At 30.5% G+C, this 25,821-nt stretch overlaps 1 protein-coding gene across 1 annotated transcript; it reads right to left on the bottom strand.

Annotated features, from left to right (window-relative positions):
* Positions 1–12,702: 12,702 nt before the first annotated feature.
* On the bottom strand, positions 12,703–25,821 carry LOC129909115 (uncharacterized). The gene is made up of 7 exons (XM_055986076.1): positions 25,344–25,821; positions 21,096–21,865; positions 18,173–18,271; positions 17,994–18,101; positions 17,006–17,929; positions 14,159–14,224; positions 12,703–14,093 (listed from the first exon to the last, which is right to left on the bottom strand). Exons 1-7 carry the CDS (start codon positions 25,461–25,463, stop codon positions 13,451–13,453), a joined length of 2,730 nt encoding a protein of 909 aa, XP_055842051.1. The 5' UTR covers positions 25,464–25,821; the 3' UTR covers positions 12,703–13,450.

Raw genomic sequence — 25,821 nt, forward strand, 5'->3', positions numbered from 1 at the left:
GCAATCGACAAGTTATATTTGAATAAAATAAAAAAAAAAACACTGCTTTTAAGTCAAAAATTGTTATCTCATTTGAATTTTGAGAGATATCTTTTGTTCTGAAATAGATAGTAGAGTAACTAAAGCAAATTATTAGGGAACCCGGCCGAACAGCTCTGATTTTGACGATTTTTTTTTTTCAAACGTAGGTAATTAAAAATACTTTAAAGTCTATAGATTAAAAATTGCCGGTGTTGCCGTATTATTTTTTAAAATTAAAATTAAATTTTTTTTTAACAAAACCATTTTGTTTGCTTAAATTTCATAAAACAAATGATAGCAAAAGGTTCTCTAGGTAATTTAAGGAAAATATATAAAAGGCAGTAAGGGACAATCTTCCATCGTTCAAGCGATAAATGCAATTTTCTAACATTCTGACCTCAATCACAAAAAAAATATTTTGAAAACAACGGCAACACCTACAATATTTTAAGATACATTTTTAAAAAGCCAGAAGCTCATTCTTATCTCTTGAATTTAAATCCACTAAATTTGATCAAGACTTTTTGAAAAAATGGTCCTCAAACTCAGAATTAAAAAAAAAAAATGTTATTAGAAAAATTTAAAATGACTTTTTTCCAAACTTTTTCTAATAAAATATGAATTTATTTAAAAAAAATGTTTGGCCATAAATATTATCAGTTGAATTTCGAAGCAAAAAAGGTAAAATATATCACACTTTTGAAAAAAAAATGAAAAATTACTTCAATTTCAATGGTTTTTTTTTTTTTATTAAAACTGAATTTTTGCATTGAAATAATTAATTTTCTCAAAGACTGTGGTAAATAGGAACTTTAAATTTTTGCTATTTAACTTTCAACAGTAAGGGTTATTAAATGAATAAAAAATAATTTTATGTTTAGATGTTGAACTTTAAAAAAAAAATAAGTTACATTTTTTTTCAAAACTTTTATTAAAAAAAGTTCTTTGAAAATAAAATACTTTTTTTCATAAACCGTAATACATATTGACATTTCCTTTTATAATTTGAAATCATAATAAATGCGTCCAAAAAAATTTGAAAATAAATGCATTTTATATTACGACCAAGTTTAAAAAACGACATGTTAAAATTTTTTCAATAATTTTTTTTTTCAAAAATCTGAGCTCAATTACCATTCTTTCAAAAGCCGTTCATTCAATTAACTTAATTTTAATTTTACATATATGACTAAGCTTCTAGCTTTTAAAAAATGTATATTTGAATATTGTAGGTGTTGCCGTTGTGTTCAAATATTTTTTTTTTGTGTTTGAAGTCAATTAATAAGAAAATTGCATCTATTGCTTGAACTATGGAAGATTGTCCCTCACTCCCATATATTTTTTTTCCTTGAATTTCCTAGACAATCTTTTGGCAAGCTGTTCCGCCGGGTTCCCTAATATTGCCAATTTTTGAGCTTTAGTTACTCCACTAAGAATTATTCGATTAGGTTCCAGTTTAGAAATAAGCCTTGTATATATAAACTATAGTACTATCATGAATTCAATCGACTGGTTCAAGAGAGCGGACCTATTCCTGGAATGATTTAGGCAGGAGCGGGGGACTAAGAATAATATAATGAAGGAGTCACCAAAATATTGGAATATTATTTAAATTTTCAATTTAGGAGAAATGTCATTATTTAGTTTTGATATTGAAGATAGGGAGAGATAGGAAGATGTTTAAGCAGAAATGAAAGTTGTTTATTAAAAAAAAAAAAAAAAAACGTACAACCACCGTTGCCCATAAGTAAACATTTTTTTTTTGTAATTAAACAATTAAGATTTCTAATGCCGACTTTTCACGAGTCGATTTTAGCCGCACGATATGTAGGTCGACTAGGATTTTTCTATGTGGAATGTCACTTTAGTCGCCTGCGACTTACGTTCACACGAGTCAAAAAGCTTCGCCGCAAAAATCGATTCGTGAAAAGTCCCCATAAGAAATTATTTTGTTTTTGTTTTAAAATTAATTAAAAATTGTGGAATTAAATACACATTTCGAAAAAAAATAAAATAAAATTCTCCCATCGGAATATGATATCAAAAAACATTTATGTCGTTTTCGATTGGTTTCACTCAAGTATTTACTCATTCTGAAATCCAATAAAACAGTCTGAATCGCTTCCACTCAATTCTGAAGTTTTATATCTGTATTGGTGAATAATCAAATAAAATAATTTTGCTATTCTACTAGAAAATTTGGTTTGACGTTTAATTATTTAAATATTATGTCGTTTTCGATTGGTTTCACTCAAGGATTCACTCATTCTGAAATCCAATAAAACAGTTTGAATCGCTGTCACTCAATTCTGAAATTTTATATCTGTATTTGTTAATAAGCAAATAAAATTGTGAACTTTCAAACGTCAAACATTAAATAATTTTTTTTCCTTCAAACGAAATAATATAAATTAATATTCAAAAACGGTAATATTCAACAAATTAATAGGATAGATGGGTGGTAAAATATTTTAAATAAATATAATAATGCTTTTATTTGTTTGAAAGTAAATTTTAAAAAATAATTTCAGAAAACAAAACAAAATAAACTGATTGAGTGATTATTTTGACTTTTGAATATTGATGTATTAGTGCTTCTTGACTGGATTCTGATTTTGAATCGAGAAGAGAATTTCTCTTCTGAGAAGAGTTTTTTCTGTTATTTTCGTGCGAATAAAACAGTTTCAGAAGGCTTCTGAATGATTCCGGACGCTTCCGGAGAGCCAATCGAAAACGACATTAGTGATTTTGAGTGAATTCTGTTCTGAAATCAAGAAGGGAAATTTTATTTTGAGAAGCGTTTTTTCTGTCATTTTCGTGTGAATAAAACATTTTCAGAAGGCTTCTGAATGATTCCGGACGCTTCCGGAGAGCCAATCGAAAACGACATTGATATTTTTTTTTAATTTAATTCAGATTTAAATTTTTCTTGACAACGAAAATTACATAACCATCAGAAACAAAGAAAACAAGTTCTAAAATGTGTTCAATATTTATTCCCATCTTCTGTAGTAATTGCGTTTTAAACTAAACACATACAAAATAATGAAACATCAAATTTAAAAAGTGATTTCGAAACATTTCGTCATATAGATGATTGCACTAAAGTATATATTTCGCATAATGATAATAATCTACTTAAATATTTTAATTAAATTTGATGAATGTGGCAATCACGTGCGAATTAAAATGTATATATACTAGAGTGACCGCAAGAAATCGATTTTCGAAATTTGGTCGGGGGAACCCCATAAAATGTTCCGCCTTTGCAGATTTTTAGATAGCCAAAATTTCAGCTCGATTGGATAACTCTAAATGGTGCCGACACTCGCTCAAAGTATCAAAAATCTCTGTTTTTTCACTGTTTTTCGAAGAAAATTAGCTCTAGCTCCCAAACAGATCGGGTTATTTTCACTTTTTATATATTTAATTAAAGGTAGTGTTGCTACACATAATTCAGATGCTAAATTTGTTTAGTTTTACCAAAAAAAAAAAAATTTTTGTCATCAATTTAAATTTTCAGTACTTACCTCAAAAAGAGCTGAAGTGCAAACTCGATTTAAAATGAAACTTTTTTTTAAACTGTTTTATTTAAAAAAACGAAACATTTAACAGAATTCTAAGGCTGTGTGTGAATTGCGTTAAATAGTTAACACTGTGTAAAATTTTTGACACTATTGAGGTGAACAAAAAAATTTCAGCTGTATGGCTTATTGTTTAATATTTTTCTCTGCCTCTTTTCTGCTATGAAACTCCTTTTTAAATAAAAAAAAAAAAAACAAAACCATCTGCAAAAAAAATTTAACTCAAATTTAACCAGGTCCCAGAGCCCAATAAATTTTTAACAGCTGAAAATTTTTTATTCACCTCAACAGTGTCAAAAACGTTGCCAAGCTTTTGGTCATACCCAAAAATATTGCAACCGCGAGTTTGCTTGTGTAAAGTGCGAAGGAAAACATGCAACTAAAAATTGTCCGATGAGCAAAGATCAGAAAGCAAAATGTGTGAACTGCCAGGGTAATCACCCGGCAAGCTATAGAGGCTGCCCAGTTGCCAAAAAATTCCAAGAGTTCAAAAGCAAAAATACATCTGCTAGAGACAAACCCAGAAACACAGTAAATACCGATTTAACTGCTGAAAACAATACTAAGAATGAACCGCCTAAAAAAGCTGTTCAAAGTAAAAGCGATGAAAATAAAGCCTATTCTCAGATTCTAAAAAATGTGCGGAAGAATGAAGAGACTTCCATAAAAGAAATGCTACACCTCATTCTTCAAAGAATTGATAAACAGGATTTGAATATCAAACAGTTAAGCGAAAAAGTCGCTCTTAAAAAACAATGATGGACAGAACACTTAAAATCGCTACATGGAATGCAAACGGTCTTTTACAACACTTATCCGAATTAAAAATCTTTTTAGATCTAGAACATATAGATATTTGCCTGGTGTCCGAAACTCACTTCTCCAATGAGCAAAGTCTAGATAATGTAATAGAACACTATTCATGTTACCACGCTCCACATCCAGCTGACAAGGCAAGAGGTGGATCGGCGATTCTTATAAAAGAAAGCTTAAAACATTATGAAGAAACCAAGCTTACTAATGAAAATATGCAAGTAACAACTATTAGTATTGGTATGAAAAAGAAAGAGTTTAAGATAGCAGCTATATACTGCCCACCAAGGCGCTCCCCGACAGAAGATGACTATACAGATCTATTAAATCTTCTTGGGCATAACTTTCTTGTTGGTGGAGACTTCAATGCGAAACACACCCATTGGGGTTCAAGACTTATATCAACAAAAGGCAAAAGACTTTTCCAAGCAGGCCGTAAATACAATTGCGAATTCTATTCCTCCAGGTCGCCTACTTACTGGCCTTCCGATACTAACAAAATACCAGACCTTATTGACTTTTTCGTAGCTAAAGGAATCAAACGAAATCACATTTGTGTCGAAGGTAATTATGACTTGTCATCAGATCATACTCCAGTGATTCTAACACTAAGTGAATCGGAAGTAATAGAAAAAAGTAATCCAAAGCTTGTAAATAAGAAAACAAACTGGAGTGATTTTAGAGAAAGGCTTTTAAGTTTTATAAATTTAAGATCTCCCATGGATACAATCGAGCAAATTGACCATGAAGTGGAACAATTTATTGCTGATGTGCAACAGGCCGCTGAAGAAAGTACTCCAACATTTTCTAATAGAAGACAAAATGAAATAAAATATCCTTTAGAGATAAGAGAGTTGATAATAGAGAAAAGAAGAGCTCGAAGAAAATGGCAAAATACTAGATTTCCAGATGATAAAACAACGTTTAACCGTATAAGCAACAATCTTAAAAAACAAATTTATAAATTCAAAAATGATTCACTCAGTACATTCCTAAAGAATTTAACGACTGATGCTTCAACCGATTTTTCGCTATGGAAAGCAGCCAAGCGCCTGAAAAGACCGCAGTTACTAAACTCTCCCTTGAAATCTCAAGATGGGAAATGGATCGGTAACCCAAAAGAAAAAGCTAACCTTTTCGCGGAGCATCTTGCGAATGTTTTTAAGCCATACCCAACAAACGCGGCTGAAAATAGCTTACAGCTTGTTGATAAGATAGATGAAAGTGAAATACCAATTGTAAGATTAAAAGAAATAAAAAGTATGTGTTTACATCAACTATCAAATAAAAAATCACCAGGTTACGATCTTATTACTGCTCAGGTTATGAAAGAAATGCCTTTGAAAGCCTTCATAAAACTCCAATATATAATAAATGCATGCCTTAAGCAACGGTATGTCCCACACCATTGGAAAATTGCTGAAGTTATTGTCATACCCAAGCAAGGTAAGCCACCTACAGAAGTGACGTCTTACAGACCAATATCGCTTATACCAATTATGGCAAAAGTTTTTGAAAAACTGCTTCTGAAGAGACTTAGCAAAATTATAGAAGAAAGAAGGTTAATCCCAAATAAACATTCCACGATAGACCAAGTTCATAGAATAACGGATGTAATAGAAAAAGCATTAGAAGAAAAACAAGTCTGTTCAGCTATTTTCTTAGATGTTGCTCAAGCCTTTGACAAGGTTTGGCATGAGGGACTTGAGTACAAACTGCAAAGGGATCTTCCCAGACAGTACTATGAAATATTAAAATCGTACATCTCAGACCGATTGTTTAGAGTAAGGTACGATCAAGAATATTCGGAATTGAAGAAAATAGAAGCCGGTGTACCACAAGGAAGTGTCCTAGGTCCTACTCTGTATTTACTATACACAAGGGATATCCCAGTTGGGAATCACACCATAATGGCTACTTTTGCAGATGATACCGCAATTTTGGTACCCGACAAATGTGTCTCTAGGGGAGCAGTAAAGCTGCAATATGCCGTCGACACAGTCAGAGATTGGACCGAAAAATGGCGTATCAAACTCAATGAAACAAAATCTTCACATATAAACTTTACAAATAAAAAGATAAACAATATTCCAATATTCATTAATAATCAAGCTGTACCTTACGCCAATACGGCCAAATACCTTGGAATGACTTTGGATGCAAAGCTAAAGTGGAAAGAGCACATCAAAAAGAAAAGAGAAGAACTAAACTTGAAATATAGAAAAATGTACTGGTTACTTGGTAACAACTCTGATTTATCAACCCAAAACAAAATAATGCTGTATAATCAAGTACTAAAGCCTGTTTGGACCTATGGTATCCAATTATGGGGCTGTACAAAGAAAACAAATACCGAAATCATCCAAAAATTCCAAAACAAAGTCCTTCGTGGAATAGTTAATGCACCTTGGTACATAAGAAATAGCGATCTACATCGTGACTTACAAATAGAAACGGTTACAGAAGTTGTTAAAAAATACGCTGTATCGCATAATCAGAGACTGCAAAGTCATACCAATTCTGAAATGGTGTCCGTCTTGAATACAAGAAACCATGTTCGAAGATTAAGAAGAACCAAGCCTCATGAGCTTATGGTCTAAAAAAACATGGGAAAGTATTAAAAGTTTAAACTTCCCCCAAAGTGATTTTACAAAGTTAAGAAAGAAAAATCTGATGTCGATCTCTCAAGATTGGTCCTGATAAAGAGGTGGTTTTAGTGGTTAAGAGTCCCACACTACTTGGTGTCGAATACTGCCAAGTGTCTTTTGAAGATTTCCTGCCGTCAAAAAAAAAAAAAAAAAAAAAAAAAACCTCAACAGTGTCAAATATTTTACACTATGTGAACTATTTTACGCAATTCACACACGGCCTAAAAAACAAAAAAAAATAACATCGTGTTACATTTCTTATACATAATTAATGAAGTAAATACTAAAAAAATTTAATCAACAGATTTACAAAGTAGTTTTGGAAGCATCAGGATACAATTTTCGGCACTCACTGACTACTTGAAGTACATATTGTTTTTGTTCCTCATCTTTAGTTAAAAGGTTATTAAAATCCGTTATTAATTTGACTCCTCTTTCTGTGATGTCATTTACGACTTTAAGTGATTGCACTTTTTTAAAGCCTTCTTTAAAATGCGGGTTTTCGGGCCAAAGATTTGGAGGTTCTTTGAGAAAACTTGTGTCTATTTTCAATCGGCTGAAAAAGTTCAATGTTTCTTTGTTCACAATATTTTTTAACCCTGCTGTGACAAATTGTTCATCTTCATGTGTCTGTAGCTTTGGATTTACTATTCTGTTGGTTTCCGTTTCACTGGTTTTCAAAATTATGTTGGCCGTTTCTAATTTTGTTCGCCATCTGGTAAAGTAAGGTCAAAGAACGCCAGACCTGTCTGCTCTGAAATATCTTTGTCTATCTTGCGTTATTCAATGCAATTGCGCAAAAGATCAAGATCTTGTTTAGGAGCCAGATAAGCTCTTGGGGCATTAAACCAAGCAAAAGTTTTTTCTTGTTGAATGTAAGTTTGATTTTGAAACTACAAAGTCAATTGGATTTTGCCCTAGTGCTTCTATTGTAGCTATAATTATGCCAGAAGCATTTCTATCAGATGCCTTACATCGATCCAATAACAAAGAAAGTTTCATTGTTAATAGCTCTTTCACCCCACGACTATACCTCATACTTTTGCTACCCGAGGGCCCAGAGATAGAGAAACATCCATTCTATCCCTATCCGCAGAATAAAACAGTTAAAAAAAGTTTAATTTTAAATCGAGTTTGCACTTCAGCTCTTTTTGTGGTAAGTACTGAAAATTTAAATTGATGACAATATTTTTCTTTTTTAGTAAAACTAAACAAATTAAGCATCTGAATTATGTGTAACAACACTACCTTTAATTAAATATATAAAAAGTGAAAATAACCCGATCTGTTTGGGAGCTAGAGCTAATTTTCTTCGAAAAACAGTGAAAAAACAGAGATTTTTGATACTTTGAGCGAGTGTCGGCACCATTTAGAGTTATCCAATCGAGCTGAAATTTTGGCTATCTAAAAATCTGCAAAGGCGGAACATTTTATGGGGTTCCCCCGAAAAAAATTCGACAAAAAATTTTTTCTATGGGAGTTGCGGTCACTCTAATATATACACTGCCGCTCATCTGAATAGGTTCATATTTTAGTTCATCTTACTTTTAGCCTGTCTTGGTATTTAATGCAATGGCACTTCTTTTTTATATATGTAACGAGAGAACATCTTTATGCGCTTAGTTTAGGAGAAAAAAAAATTGTCTTGAGTCCTACCGTTCTTCTCACACGGTAGCTAGACCAAATCTAGTCATAAAATCAAGCATTTTTTTTGGCTCATCTGAATAGGTTCAAAAGCAAAAAATGTTAATAAATTATGAGTTGCATGGGTCAGTTGGACTCAAAATTGTGTCTGTCAATAAATCTGCTTGTGTATAACGTGTAAGAATGAAATCTGGTCGTAAAAAATCCTTAGGTGCGAAAGGGAAAAATAAAAGAAGTCTTTGAATTAGCCCGAAACCAACGATGCATTGGGACAAAAACAAACACAAGTTAAAATTTAGTAAGCAGTTATTTGCGCAATATCCAAGGGTATAAAAACAACATTAAAAGTCGATGCAACTCAGTCACAACATGGGCCGATAGATGTGCAATGATCAGAACAGCATGACTTTGCGCTAAAAATTAAGCCGAAAACCGGTATAAAATGCAGTTTAACGACGGCAAAACGGGTTGTAAGAAGTGGTAAACATTTGAGGAGAACAAAACTTCGCAAAAATTACCACTTAACAAACCACCACGGAAATATGTCGAAGCAGACTTCTTCGATTATTACATATGTTAGCTCATGCGATCTCATGCTTTAAAAGACTTGGTAATACTTTCCGCCCGGAATATATTTGTTCATCCGCAATTTAAAAAGCTATCATGAGTTTCACCCGAAGGGTATTTACATTTTCCGCTAAACTAGTTTATTGTTAAAATTTTTAGTGAGAGAAGAGCTGTCGAATACCTGACAAATTACCTGAAAAAAAAAATTAAAAATACAAGATGTCCGAACGTGAACAACTTTTCGTCCGGAACTCACAATAGGGGAAAAGTAAAATTCAATTTTCCGGGTGGAACCTTGTTCACGTGAAACTCACAATAGGGCTGACTAACCTTTTTATCTGATAGCACACAAAAAATGTTTCCATCCTTAAAAAAAATATCGAAAAACTTTTTTGTAGTCTTGAAAATCAGAAAAAATTATATACAGTAAAACCCGGATAAGTACCTCACCTTAAATGCACTATTTTGACAGGCACTAAAGCGGGTAAGGTACTTACAAGAACCCGGTTAAGTGCTCATAGGCACTTATCTCTATATTTATTAAATAATAAAAAAAAAAAATATGTTTGATTACTAAAAACATAATCTTCACAAAACAAAATTACTTTGAAAGTTCAAAATAGCTAACTAGTTAATTTCTACCTTTAGTAGAATTTTTGAATTTAAAGCGGTTTAGGAAACGAAGTTTTTCTTACAGTTCAAACTTGTTTCAAATTTGTACTTAAAAGAATTTTTTGCAAGTAAATTCAACTATAAGTATTTGAAAAGCCAGGCAATTAAGCGGGGAAGGCAGTTAAGCGAAAGGTACTTAAAAGATGAATTTTATATGAAAAAATCCTTAAAATGTTGGTTCTAAAAAAACAAAGGTACTTATGCGGGTTAGGCACTTAAGCGAGAGGCACTTATCCGGGTTTTACTGTAATAATAAATTGACAACTTGGGTTTATAAAATTCTTAATATTTTTATTTATTTTTTATAATTTCTTTCATCAATTTTTGTCATAACGAAACGAATTTCCAAAATTTCTTTCGCTAAATAAAATAAGATTTACCTCTAAAATACATTTTGGAAAATATCTAAAGCATAATATGTGGAGGTACTAAGATTTAGTTATTTATTTCAAAAACAAAAATACTAACACAATTACATAGAATGTCGGCAAATGGAAATGTTTTAAACATAAGTTTTTTTTTATAATTTAAACCAAGTACAGCTAAGCTTAAACATTTTAAATATACATATATGTATGTCTTTTATATGTGTAGGGGTTTTAATATTTTACTTTTAGCAAAATATCTATTATACTTTTAATAAAAGTAATAAAAACTCATTTTTTTATTTTCTAAAAATAAAGCTATGAACTATGTCTTCATATTGATGCTCCTTGATTGCAGTGGCTTAGAGCTAAATTGTTTTTTAATTCTCTTCAATTTTCATCAAAATAGATTTCTTTTGTGTTTTTTTTTTTATTTTTTATAATATTTTTATATTTGAATTTTAGTTTCAATAAATTGTTTTGAGTATATTGTATATAATATATGTATGTATATATATTTTTTTTGTATATTTTTTTCTACAAAATGGAGTGTATTGCATATGAGCGTGTTAGTAACATTATTTATAAAATATATAAATATTTTAGCCTTAATTTTTTTGTTTTGTTTTTAACATTCAAATATTTGTATAACTACTATATTTTTTATTGAATATAATATAAACTAATATAATACGCGTGTTTGTTTTGTAATACATGTGGTATACATAGTTGCTTGTTTGTATTTCATTTTTTTTTAAATGACTATAGGAAGGATAGTTTTAATAAAGACTCACTAGGAAGGTTAACTTAAGAATTTTAAATAAATAAAGTTTAAACTTAATTATTATTATGTAAAAAAAAACAATTACCCTCATTTAATTTAGAAAAGAAAATAATTAGTAGGTATAAGAATTTTAAGTTGCTATATTTTGTTGGTAATTGATTAAATCAATTTCTTTTAACGAGAGGACTTTTATAAAAAAAAAACAATAATTTTCTCGGAAAGTAATGGGGTTAATTTGTAACAGCTAATTACGAAATTAAATTAAAGTTCAAATTTTGAATTAAAGAATTTATTGAGCTCTATTATTAAATTTGAAATAGATTGTATCTTCATTTTTGAATTTCGACCTCTTTTAATTCCGATAACGAAACATTATTGAGACCAAAATTTTGTCATTTTGAATTGAACGTTATAATAACACTGAAACACATTTGAAGGATTAGAAAACAAAATGCGATACGACTCGAAATTCATAATTGTCAATAGGGCCAATTATGAATTTCGAGTTGTATCGCATTTTTTTTATTAATCAAACTAGATTCTATTTAAATACTTTCATATCGGTGCAAATTTACGATACGAATGGAATTCGTAATGAGGTCAGCTATTCAGAACTGCTTTTTAATTGGAAGTTGGTCCTCAATCAACAAGCTTCTCCAGCCAGCTCTATCCTTAGCTAGTTGCTTTCATAATTCCATAATCTGGGAATTTTGACTGAAGGGTAAAAAAACAGACTAATTAAGAAACCTACACAATTCGATTAAGCACCAGGCGATTAGAATAGTTATGGAGGGACCTTTTGCTGCTTAATCATAAATTTGCTCATATCTATATTATACCATATCAGCCATATATTTATGAATAAATATTCATCCGGCTAACTTTAAGTCAAGTTAGAAAATGATAAAGCCACGGATGTGATCTATAAGATTAATTGATTGCAAAGGAAAGCCAAATGAACCATTCAATTTTTGATATATTGGTACCAACAAACAATTTCTCCGGCAGCTCATTTCTAACCATAAAAGTATTTGAGCAAGCCCTTTAAATAACTAAACTTGGTGCTACCAAACCAAAGTTTTTATTTCATTCAAAACGTACGATATTTTTTAACTTTTTAAATTATTGCAACTTAAATTCTTTTCTAAATGAAACAAGAAGTAGTCAGAGCCACAGTTATATTTGGTTGTGAGTGATAGGAAATAAATTATTGGTATTAATGAATAGACATAATTATAAACCTTTTTTTTTCTAATACTCAATAGCCAATCATTTTTCGATTATATTCGCTAAACAAAAACAAAACAAGATTTCGTTTATTTTTTACTGCGTTAAAAGTCTATCTAAAAACACCAATACCTTCTTCATACCACTCATACTCAAAAATTGCCGTATGCTCTTTTTTTATAATGTGGAAAATCTCTAAATTTGTTTTCAGTATTTTCAAAGCGACATGATCTTCCTGTTGATTAATAATATGTTTTTATGTCGGTTTTTTAGCCCATCAATGATTGCACGTTAATTATGATGTATATAAGTTAAAAATGTAATTAAACGCTTTTAAATGTTTTAATGAAACTATAGGCATGTATCTGCTAAACAGATAATAAAAAATGTTTCTGTTTATGTGTTTTTTTTTTTTTTTTGCTTCTATGCTTTGTACTTTATGTAATACCTTTAAAAGAAAATGTAGCTTAACTTAATTTTTCTATTGAGTATTTATATGGAATTTTCAATTTAAAATGAACTTACGGTGAATTTAATTATGTTAATGTTAAATCTGATTCAGTCGGTTGAATGTACGTAAAATTGATATAGTTTAAACAAATTTCGTTAATATGTCTTTAACAGTTACATGAAAATATCAAGAGATTTTAATAAACTAACAATAAATAGACAGAATTTCAAAGCACATAAACAGTTGTTCTTTTCAATATTTCATTTTGTTTAGAAGTCAGTTCTTTTAACATAAAATTAATTAAACAGTTCATACTGTTAAAAATGTATATAGAAAATAAAAAAAATATATGCGAATGTTTTTTTGCTTAAAAAATAAAATACTTTTGAATCAAAAAAAAAAATTATAATAATAATAATAAGACATTATCCTAACAAAGTAATAATTGTATCTTATGCAAGATTTGTTCGTGATACCTGCAAATAGTCTATTATTTTGGGGGTAGGGTGGGTGTGTTTGTTGTAACTAACAATATGCTTAACATGCGAAATTTAAATATAGCTCTATAATAATTAAAATAATAAAAATTGTTCACAGGCCCACTTCTCTTAAAGAGAATTATTAAATTAAAAAAAAAAAAAAAAACGCTAATAGAAGATGATACTTCACCTGTTCTAATGCGTAAAGGCACTTAAAAAGTGTGCGCCACCCAGTTCGAATTGATGTTCATTGTTAAACTCAAAACTGTCAGTTGAGGTTCCACCACCAAAGCCACCGGCTCCACCACCGATACCGCCTCCGCCACTGTTATTCGTTTTTAAGCTATCCATATCGAGAATAGGAGGCTTATCACCAGGTTTCCAACGACGATGTATTCCCAAGGCCTTTAATTTTTGACATACTGAAGATGGTGATATTGCGTACCCTTTATCGGCTAACTTGGCCGAAATTTTCCAATACTGTATGTTGCTATCTTCTTTGATCATTTCGAGAATTTCTCGAGTGATTTCTCTATCCCGCAGTTCACGATCAGCAGCTTTAAGTCGTCGCCGTGGCATCTTTTCTTTCGGAGTGCTTGATGCTTCTGGCTTTTGGGGTTTTTCGGGTGGTTTTGGACGTGTTTCACGTTTGCTACGATATGATAGTGGTATGCCCTTCACAATAGCATCACGAAGTTTCCAAGCTGTCATCTGGGAAACGTTTAACTGCCGAGCGATTTCCATTGTGGAAGAATTTTGTGATACGAGTATCTTAGCTGTAGCATACTTCTCATCATCGATAAAGACGTTCGGCTTTCGGGGCTTTTTAGTAGTTGCTCTGTAGGGTTAGATCGTTTTTGTTTAAAAAAAATGAAAACATTTTGTATGAAATTATTTTCTTACGTTAAAGCGTTATGTTGAGACTGAACAGATTTTATTGACAAATTAACTGGTTGGGGAAATCCTGTTCTGTAACGTAAAAGAATTAAATTATTTATGCTCAAGTTTGCGTCTGTTTTTTGGAAAAAACACATTTTAAACAGTTTTTTGCATTTGCAAGATGCAGTTCCTTAAAAATTGCCAGTGGCATTAGTATTACTCATTTATATTAATTAATTAAAAACAATTATGTGTATTAATAAATTGAAAAACCTGATCTCGGATCAATAAAAAATTATCTCTTTTGGCAAATAGAATTTTAGATAACAATATTCCCCGGTATATTTTGACAGTAAATCAAAACTAATTGATTTTTTGTGGCAAATCGAAATTCACATTAATTGCAATATTGTATTAGTGGAATTACTAAAAAAAACTATTGAAAAAATTTAACATGTCGTTTTTAAAACTTTTTCACAATATAAAATGCATTTATTTTTCAAATTTTTTTGGCCACATTTAGCTATTATGATTTGAAATTATAAAAGGAAATGTCAATATGTATTACAGTTTATGAAAAAAATTAAAAAGTATTTCATTTTCGAAGAACTTTTTTTAATAGAGGTTTAAAAAAAAAAATTTACTTATTTTTTTTTAAGTTCAACATTTAAATATAAAGTTATTTATTGTATTTATTGTTGAAAGTTAAATAGCAAAAGTTTAAAGTTCTTATTTGCCAAAGTCTTTGATAAATTCAATTATTTCAATGCAAAAATTCAGTTTTTATCAAAAAAATCCAATGAAATTAAAGTAAATTAATTTTTTTTTTTCAAAACTGTAATATTACCTTTTCCTTTTCGGAATTCAACTGATAATATTTATGACCAAAAATTTTTTAAAAATAAATATGTAGGGGAGAGTGGGGCAGTTTTGAACACGGGGCACATTTGAACACTGCATATAAAATTTTAGTATATCAATCTTTTTTAGAAGTATTTCGATATTTGAACCCGTCAACACGATATCCATAAATGTCAACGACTTTCCATCGTTATCTCCGCTGACTTTCAGATTTATAGGTGGAAGGTGATTTTTATAGTGGTTTTGCATTATTTCAGTTTTTTAGTTGTAAGAGTTTAAAAAAAAATTGGTACGTGATTTCAAAACGTAATACAATTTTTGTTAATGGTTAATGAATTTTAAACTAATTGACGGTGAATTTTTGAATGAATATATTAATGTTAAATATTTATTCAACATTTTATGTCGTTGACACAGTGGGGGCAGTTTTGAACAAGTATGGTGGGGCACTTTTGAACATGTTCAAAACCGCCCCGAGCAGTTTGTATCAGAAATTTTAAGGACACTTGAATGTGTTTTATTTAATAAATCGTAATGTTCTTATAAAAAAAAATAATGAAACTAGCATTTGTAGGCAAAATTAAAGAAAAAATGGGAATATGTACAACATAATTGAAGTTTTAAAAATATGCCTGAATTCTTCAAGTTCTGCTAGACTGTTCTCGATGAGAACTCGATTATATACCGCTTAAGCGTTATAGAAATTAAAGTCAAGCTACCTACACCAATTAATGCTCCTGGTACATGAAGAACATCCGCTTTGTTAACATTTGGATTTAATGTCTAGAAATATATCTATATATATTGAAAATAAATCTATTTTACTCTGAGAAGCATAAATAGTATGAATACCATTTTTCTAAGATATATTTTAAATGAATTTTTCTTGGTTTTTGATTTTCTTTTGAACTTATAAATATGTGATAAACTGATAACTATAGTATACATTTTAATGTTATTTTTTCTGAGTCTTTATTATTTGTTGGTTAATTGGATATGATATAATAATCAATTTGGAGTTTTTGTATGTTCTTATTGAAAAACTAATAAAAAGTTAAGTATTATTTATTCATTACAACGAAACTAATACTGATGTTCAAAACTGCCCCTTCCATGTTCAAAACTGCCCCATACATGGGGCACTTTTGAACATAAGATCTAATATTGGTTAAAAATTAAAATTAAATATAAATAATATGCTAAAATAACCAGATATAATTTAAAATCGAAGTTCAATATCACTGCTTCATATAAGTAAACTTTACAGATCAATAAATCGAATAAATATCTTTCTAGCAGTTCCGAAAGCAAAAAGTGTTCAAAACTGCCCCACTCTCCCCTACACATTTTACAATTTTAATTAATTTCAAAATTTCGAGTTCTTCGATTCTTTCAAAAACTCTTGATTAAATTTAGTGGATTTAAGTTTTACAAATAGAAATAAGATTCTGGCTTTTTAAAAATGTGTATGTAAGTATTGTAAGTGTTGCCGTTGTGTTCAAAATATATTTTTTTTGTATTTGAAGTCATTTTGTAAAAGATGGAAGATTGTTCCTTACTCATATATATATTTTTTTTTTCCTTAAATTACCCCTAGAGAATCTTTGGTATCATTTGTTTTATGAAATTTAAGCAAAAAAATGGTTTTGTTCAAAAACAATTAAATTTTAATTTAAAAAACAATACAGCAAATCGGTAATTTTTAACCTATAGAGGTTAAAGTATTTTTAATTACCGACGTTGAAAAAAAAATCTCAAAATCAGGGGTCGAATTACGGCACACGATTACGATCATACGATAACGTTTTGACTATTTCTGTCTCTATTTAATTACTAGAAAACGATAGGGACACGTAGCAACCATTCGTTAACGAACGTATGCCGTAATTCGACCCCAGAGTTGTTCGGCCGGGTTCCCTAATAATTTGCTTTAGTTACTCCACTATATATACAATTTTTAATATTGTTTATAAATATTTAAGTTACATTTAAGTTTAAAATCGATCTTACTGTGGAATATGAAATACCGAAGGTAAACTTTGCATCAAATGTTGCTTGTATCTTTGCATATGACTTTCATTATCTTCAACTTTATCTGCTCCTTCATCTTCTTCATCTGAATCCTCGCCTTCATCATCATCATCGTCGTCCTCCTCATCATCGTCATCATTGTCTTCTCCGTCTTCTTCATCAGAATCAGAATTATTTTTTTCATTGTGCACATTCATTTGATTCAGTGGGGGCATTTCTTTTTCGGATGCATTTTGTGTTACACCGTTATAATTTGTTTGTTCGATTTGTTGTTGCATGTGGTTATGTCCACTATTAGTATAGCTACTCTGATAATTTTGTTCAAGTTTTATAGTTTGCTCATCGCCATGCAAATTAATTTGCTCGGTTTTACTCTTGTTAGGATCATCCTCTTGTTCATCATCATTGTCGTCATCATCTTCATCATCATCGTCACTGTCGCTATCACTATCGCTACTGTCATCGTCGTCATCACTATCGTCCTCAGTATCATCATCATTATCGTCTTCTTCTTCTTTATCTTCATCATCATCCTGAATCTCTTGCTTGATTTCAACAATATTTTCAGCATTTTCAGGTTTAATTTCATCATTTTGTTCATTTGTGATGCCTAAATTAATTTGCTGGTTTTCAACTTGAGACATTTGGGGAACTATTGGTCCTGTCTGGTTAATGCATTCAGCTTTTTCTTCTGCTGGTGGATCAATAAAACGCTCATGTAAGCTTACACCGTTAACCAAATTTTTTCGTAGTCGCCAAGCGAAAGTACGTGATATGTCAAGTTCTTGAGCGATTTGAGTAGTTGTAGCCTCTTTAAGAATTAAAATTTTAGCCAAAGCAATTTTTTTTGCATCTAATTTAATTCGAGTTCTTCCTTTACGTTTAGAACTGTTCGGTAAAATTCTAAAAAAAAACAACGATACCATTTTTAAAACAAAAACTAATAATTTTAAGCAATTGATTTCACCTTTTGTTTTGCATAAACAAGGCATTATCTGGCTTTCGAGGTGGAATTAAGGGTTTTGGGAAGTTATTATATTGGACGATATTTTGTTTAAATAACTGTTGTAAGGGCCTATATAAAAGAATTTGGTTATTTAACAATCAAATAGAAATAATAAAATAAAAAATAGTTTGTTAACTTACACTTTTGAAGCTCGAGAAGGGCAACCTGTTCTCTTATGCCATCCAAGATGATGTCCGGTTGGGAAAAGAACATGACAGTCTGTGCACTCCATGGGACGGCTAGTTTTTAAAAGAAGAAAAGAAAATTTGGTATCAACAAATTATATGATAATACAAAATTTTAAAAAAGTTTGACAATAAATACAACTACAGAGAGACATTTTGGATAGTTTGTTCGTTCATAATTTTAGGAATGCAACAATTTCTAACAGACGACAACGGTGATGTACATACGACTTTGTGATTTTGTTTAAATTTTAATTTTGAATACAATTTTTTATCGAATTACAATTCTTGCACGTTTTGGCATATTTCTTGGTTCCTTAATTTTAAAAAGACTTTTATTGAATCTACAAATGGTTTTTCGTCATAAGGTCAAATATGCACTTTTTTAACAAAAAAAACCTGCTAAGAAAATAGCAAGTTTTTGATGTTGTCTATGCTTTTTAAGTGAATTGTGCGTTTGGTAAATTTCATGGTATAATTACTTAAAAGTGTTACATATGTATATTAAAAAATGAGTGGGTACCACGCATTCTGAAAAAAAAATCTCGACTTTTCCTTTGTAAAACAACTAGCTCTACCCAGTTTTAACAGAGTTCAATGGAAACTCGAATTGTTTCTATGGTTTGCACACATTCAAGAACAGAACAACGGTTCCTTAAGCAGATGTTAGAAAATGTATCGTATATGGAAAGAGTCCAGCGAACTGCCAACGTTTTACTACACTGGAAAACTTTCAGTAGGAAAGAAGCTTATTAGAAATATACTAGTACAGACAGTTCTTGCAGTACCCTTAACTCAAGTCTCTGAGGAACTAGCTTTTAATGGTCTTCTAACAATTATTACAAAACATAGGAACAAACTATCAATAGAAAAATAAATAATGTTTTTTTATTAGTTCCGAGTAAACTGAATGGAATGGAAATTTTATGTATAAGCTACGATACATTCGTGAACGAATTTAGTTTTAATTTTCTTTAAAAATTTAATTCGGTAGTGAACACAAATTTTATCTGAAAAATAAAATTCGCGAACGACTTAAAAATTTAATTCTCGGTCGATTTTTTCGATCGCGGACGAATTAAATTTTCTCTTTCTTCGATCCCTGGTAAGAAACATATCTAATTCAAAACTATTATGAGATATGCAATTAAGAGGCCCTTATAAAGTAATAGTTTGTTGCCATATGAGAGAAACAAATCGTCGGCCTCATAAGGAAACCTCGTAACTCCACCTTTTTTCGAAAATGACTTTTGAATGCTATTTTTTTTAGCAAATATGTCAGCGGAGCAACCCTGAAAATGTTTCTCTACTATTTCGTCTCTCCTGTACAATTTTGAGTTTGGGAGTTACGAGGTTTCCTTATGAGGCCGACGAAATTTAATATGTGAGTCAGGAGTTATTTGACAAAATATTCTTTTAATTAAAGATGTTTGAGAAATCCCAATTTTTTCTCAACAGCCGATGAGAAAATATTGGAATTTCTCAAACATCTTTGATTTGGCTTTAGCTTGTAGTACTGACAAAATCTATATAACATAAAATTAACTACTGTGTTGTTTATTTGAAGTATTTATTGTGGTTTGAAATAACGTTGGTTGTAAATAAATAGTATAGGACATGTTGACGCCTGAGAGCAAAAAGTCCGAGTTTTTAATTATTTGAATTTTTGAGAACATAAGTTTAAAATTGAGTCTCAGGTTTATGGATTGTTGGTTTAAGAAAAAGTGTGTTTATGATGCAAGCGAGCTGAATTCAGAAGTTCATGGTACATAGTTGAACATGCTTCTTTTCATCGAAAAAGATGAAAGTTGAAGTGTTATATATGAAAAGTACTTAGTGCTTATTTGGTATGTTGAACACTATAAAATGATCGACTAAACTTTGAAGAAATAATACTTTTGAAGTCAAATGAAAATTGTATAAAAGAAGGTTTATTATAAATTGGACTGTGAAGGAAGCTAGCCAGAATCTATCATGTTTTATATTTTTTGCTGATATTAGGGGCCGGTTATAGCGATGAGGAAAATGAATCAGGAAAAATGTTCAAACAGATAATTCGTTGTGTTTTATTTATTTATTTTCATTTTTCATGACATTTGAAATTTGAAACAAAATAAAACAAATCGTTTTCCTGAAGTGTTTCAAAATTTTCGTGTAGATCTTGTGTGTGCCAACTGACGTATGTTTTTCTGATCGCTATAAACTACTATCAGGAAAAAATATTCAATTTCATACTGTTTCTATTTTCCTTATTGCTTTTCCTGATTACTATAACACAGCATAGCTGTGTTTTATTTTCATCGTAATTCAGATCAGTATTTTTATTTATTTGCTTTACAACACTAATAAATACTATGATCTGATTCGGAACAAAAGAAAAGTAAAACACAACTATTGTTAGTTTAATAAAAATAAAGAGTGAAATTCAGATTCAAAATCAAATAATCGGTATATTATTTCATTTTATTTTTTTTTTGTAGTAATTAAACTGTCCAGGGGAAAAACGGCACATGTCCACTTTTAGTCAAAAATAAACTGATTATGAAATCTGGTAGTATTTATTGAGCACTATATGATGGCATCCTTACTTTTCAAAAACAAATTTAAACCTTGCTAAAAAAAATGATTAATGATGTGCCATAAGTATGTACTAAGTTGTATTGAGAACAACATTTTAAAGTGCGTTTTCTCGGATTGAGTTGAAACAGACTTATTCTGTTTTTCCCCTGGACCCTTCAATTTCAGTTAGTTTCTTTAAAATAGTATTTTTGAATGAATTACATTATGATATAAATATACATAATAACTTAAATAATGAGATATGTATTTTTTTTTTGTAGAAGTATAAAGATAAACAAACCTTCTCAATATAACTTACGTTTGATTTCTTCGCTTTTTAACACAACGACCACGACGAATGTGCTTCTCTAGAAAACGTTTATACAAATAACTCTTCCTACAATTCGTACACTCATAAACTGGTGGCGATCTTCCATGACAGCTCTGCATATGATCTTTAAGCAAAAATTTCCTAACAAATATCTGATAGCATATGCTGCACTGATAGCCTTGACCTTGACTATTGGCAATCTCTTGTCTGTTTACAGTTGTTTCTTCATCATTTGGAGTTATCAGTTCAATTTCCGGGATCAAAGGCAACTGGTCATCATCCATAGATACATCACAAGGCGGTGCAGCAAAGCCTCCACCTTCATTGTGATAACCATTTACAGATGCCATTGCATCTGCTTCTCTAGTTTGTTGCTCCAACAAATAATTACTCATCATCATACGAATCGAATTCATATCATAATTATTTTTGTTATCAATTTGATCTAGTTGACCACCTCCCACACCACTATTCGAACTATTTCCATTCATAATCTGTAGGCTAGGATTATTGCTAGTCAGTAAATGCCTATTAGCCAAATTCATATTATCATCATTGGGATCATTGTCAGAACCTTCTGAAATTGTTATAACATCGGCACCACCTCTTTGAAGGTTCTCCATTTTACGCATCATTTGCAAATGATGGCGAAAGAAGTTATCTGCATCTTCGCATTTCTTCTTGAACATACACGCGCTAATCGCCGCTTTTGCACAAACTATGCACACCTGTTGTGGCAGTGTATCGCCCTTTTCAATCTAGAAAAGAAATAATTTTATTCAAAAAATATGCCACATAATGAATATATTTTTAAATTTGAAAAGTAAAGAAAAATACAAAAAAACAACAAGCAAGAAGTAATAATAACTGTAAATACACGATTTATGAATATAAAAGTGGGTGCCTTTGGTTGACGCTCGGCTCGAACTCGAATTAAGTTGAGATCGTCGACGATAGGCATATACACTCCTTTTCATCAGAATAGGTACACAAAAATGTTCATTAATCGTTTGTCCCCAATAGTGGTGCGTGCCCTAACAAGGTTTTATTGTTTTTATATAGTTTAAGATGTTAGGAAAAGCAACGGCTAAAATTATTTCAAAATGGACCATAACTTTCCCATATAACTTTTCTTGTAAAGTATTTTTTTGAGGAAAAATTCACTTATTTTTATAGGTACACCCTTGTTATTTTTAATGTTTTTGTGGATTTCGAGCAAATTTACCATTAAAACAAATAACTGGACTTTCCTAAGTGTAATTTAATAATCATACTACCATTTTGAGAAACATCGGTGGATTAAAATCGCTAAATTTTGGCGAAAACACCTTAAGAAATAAAACAAACAATGAAGGATCCACCTGTCCTGCTATGGTTAAAAAAAGTTACGAGTTGTGAATATGCTCCATCCAGACTTCAGATACAAACATTCTGGGGGTAAAACAAATTAATGGTGGTAAAAAAATGCAAAAAAAAAACACTCTTAGACGAGTAAATTTTTACATGTGCTACCAGTTTTCGTGGATTAACGACAAGTATAAAAGTGAACAACAGTTGTTATTTGTAATTTTAGGACAGTAGAATGGTCATTAGTGCCAATCTTCTAAATTGGCTGAATTTTGGAAAGACACCATCACTAAACCAAGAACAGAATTGTATGCGTTTAAGGTTTTTGAAAGTTGAGTAGTATTTCTTGTTATTTTTGGTTCAACGAACATTTAATTTTGATGTCCTTGGTGACTTAAACTATCAACTATCAGTTAAACATTCTGCGAAAGGAGAAACTATTTTGAGACCAAGTTCATTGTTAAAAAAGAAGTGTTAAGGCATGGAAGGAAGTAATCTACTACGATAATACAAATAATGAATTTCAAACGTGAAGAATGGTCACAATTATTTGTAAATGAATATTTAAAAAAGTTTTCCTTAATTCTCTAGTATTTGTGAACCAGTATACTGAATTTTTCAACAGGAACACGCCTCATACCACAAAAAATGCTCTGTAAAATATTGAGAGGAAGTGCAAATTTAGGAAGTACTTCAGTATCTGCCATAGAAAACAACCCTGAACCTTGTTGAAAATATTTGGAAATGGCTAGCCGGTACTGATAAAATTTGTGACAGTCGATTTTAATACAAAAATATTTCCTAACCCACCATTTAACAATTGAGGGAAGAAATTCAGATAGATTGCATAGAGAGATTTAACAATGCAATTGTTGGACAGTTTTGTTATTTTTTTATGAATAAAACCGTCATTATACAAAAAAATAAAATAAGTAAAATACATTTTGACATCATTGTCTATGTGTACCTATTCTGATGGAACAAAATAATAACTCAGTTTTTCGATCTGAAATGCTTTGCCATAGAGAAACAAGAAAAATAACCACACGTTTTGAATTATTTTTTTTGCTGATTCTGCTAACATCTTAAACAATGGACGGGTTCAACGCACCATCTGAACGTTGACGTTGAACGCAAAAAATCATCTGAATTTCAGGTGACATTAATGAAGAATCTACTTTTTTTCTTTACTTGGATTGACTTTAAAAAAAGAACTTTTTTTTCTAGGATAATAAAAATAGTTCAAATGATTGTAAAAAAAGAGTTATTTATTAATATTTTCAGTGAGATCACTTCAGTATTTTTAAAAATTATTTTGTTGGATTCATAAAATCCCTTTCTGCTATCCACTTATGTATGTTTAATTTTGCTTTGGTCCCCAACTTCATTAAATTTTTTTATTTCCTCATTTATTTTCATTATTCTATTTCTGCACATAAACATGCGGAGGAAGAACACAAAATTATATTAATTATAATATCATATCAACAAATAACAAATAACACCGCAACAAATGTCCAAACACAAAAGAAACATAAACAAATCCATTTATAACTTGTATTAAAATCATAAAGTTCATTTTTGGTGTGTAGCACATTTGGTACGTTTACCAACTTCACCAACACAAACACACCCATCTGAATTTTCAGATGAAAAATTCGACCTAAAAATCGTAACTAATGTCGTTTTCTATTGACTTTTGAGATTTTTGTGTAAAATTCTCAGATTTTCCACTGCAAATAGAATATGAAATCTAGTTTTGTAATTGTGTGCGAAATCTGTGCGTATAAAAAAAATAAAACAACAACAAATGTTCAGACAAATGTCAAACAGAGGAGTGTGTGTGAAAGTGCGTGTGTTTGTATGCGTGAATCTTGATAAAAATCCAGAATCAGATTCTTGAATCTCAGATTCTTTTTTTTGTCATTTTTTTGAATCTCAGGACGCAAATAGATCATGAAATCTGAGATTTGTCCACCATTTCCCCTCTTCACCCCCCCTTTCAGCTGTCAAATTCACAAATCTCATTCTGAGATTCGTCAATAGAAAACGACATAAATGTCAAAAAACGTAACTAAATGCCACCTAACTTTTTATGACATCTGACCAATCAGAGCCTCTGAAAATCCAGATCTTAAGTTCAGGTGGCCTGCGTTGGACCTCAGGTGGTACACTGAGGTGCGTTCTTTTTCTAACAATAGTTAACTATTGACTATCGTTAACTTTTGTCGTTCCTAAACTACAAAATAGTTACGATTTGTAACTATTTGACAGATGAACATCGTTCCTAAACTCGTTTTGAAGTGTCAAATAGTTACAAATCGTAACTATTTCCAACTCACCTCCATGATATGAGTTGAACACTCATGAGATTGTTGATGTGTCAAAGTGGATGTTTTGTTTACAAAACCAACCTAAAGATTTTTTTCTTTTGGAAATAAGCGGAAAAAAATGAAAATAAAAACAGAGTTTTGTAATTTTATGATGAGAGAGAATTTATTTTGACTAAAAAAACATGATTTTTGTTATAATTATGGAAATAAAAATATTCTCGAAACATTATTTTTTGGTGTTTTGACAGTTTAACAATATCTAACAATAAATCGTTCCTAAATGATTTGTAAAAAACCCAACAATTTCTAACAATGACACATCAACAATATTTTTTGACATAACAACCATAGTTGACTATTGTTAGAAAAAGAACGCAGCTCTGTACGGAAAAAACGAATACTGGAGATTTGAAAAGTTGTGTACCTATTCTGATGAAAAGGAGTGTACGAAAGATTATAATGAAAGAAAATCCACAAATAAAAATTCATTGTTTTTAAAGTTACCAAAAAGGTGAAGGGGTAGAAGACAAATACGAAGACGAAAAAAAAAACGTACCTTTACATCGGCCAGCATTGTAATTTTCTTCCACAAAAGATCTTCGCCGAATATCGGAATCATGGTCGCACATTCCGAATTTGATATGCAAATTCGACACAATTGCATATTTTCATCCATTTTTCTTCATTTGCTTGAGAGAATTTATGCGTTAATTTTTTTTTTTTACTTTTTTGCTAGCAAAAAACTCTCAACTAGCTGAGCTGAGCTGCAGAGTTCCAAAGAGATAATTGTTTAACCACTGCGATCAAACCAAACCAAACGCAAACGATACATTGCTTATAATTTTGCTGCTCTACAAGTTGTTGACTTTTCCGGGCAAACGAGTTTTTATTTATTTTGTCTTTCAGTCTCGTTGAATGTAAAACAATTCATTAAAATAATTTTTATTGCTAAATGGAAAACAGTTTAAAAAAATATGAGGAAAAAAAATAGATATGATTGTAATTTTCCTTCGTGTTTTTTTTTTAGTCAATTA

The sequence above is a fragment of the Episyrphus balteatus genome, chromosome 2, assembly GCF_945859705.1.
Source record: "Episyrphus balteatus chromosome 2, idEpiBalt1.1, whole genome shotgun sequence".
NCBI lineage: Eukaryota > Metazoa > Arthropoda > Insecta > Diptera > Syrphidae > Episyrphus > Episyrphus balteatus.

Coding starts and splice junctions, on each gene's coding strand:
- LOC129909115 (XM_055986076.1), bottom strand. CDS start 25,463: ATGGATGAAAATATGCAATTGTGTCGAATTTGCATATCAAATTCGGAA. Junction 18,272..21,095: donor AAAAAGCGAAGAAATCAAAC/GTAAGTTATATT, acceptor TTTAAAAACTAG/CCGTCCCATGGAGTGCACAG. Junction 14,225..17,005: donor TCGGTATTTCATATTCCACA/GTAAGATCGATT, acceptor TTTACGTTACAG/AACAGGATTTCCCCAACCAG.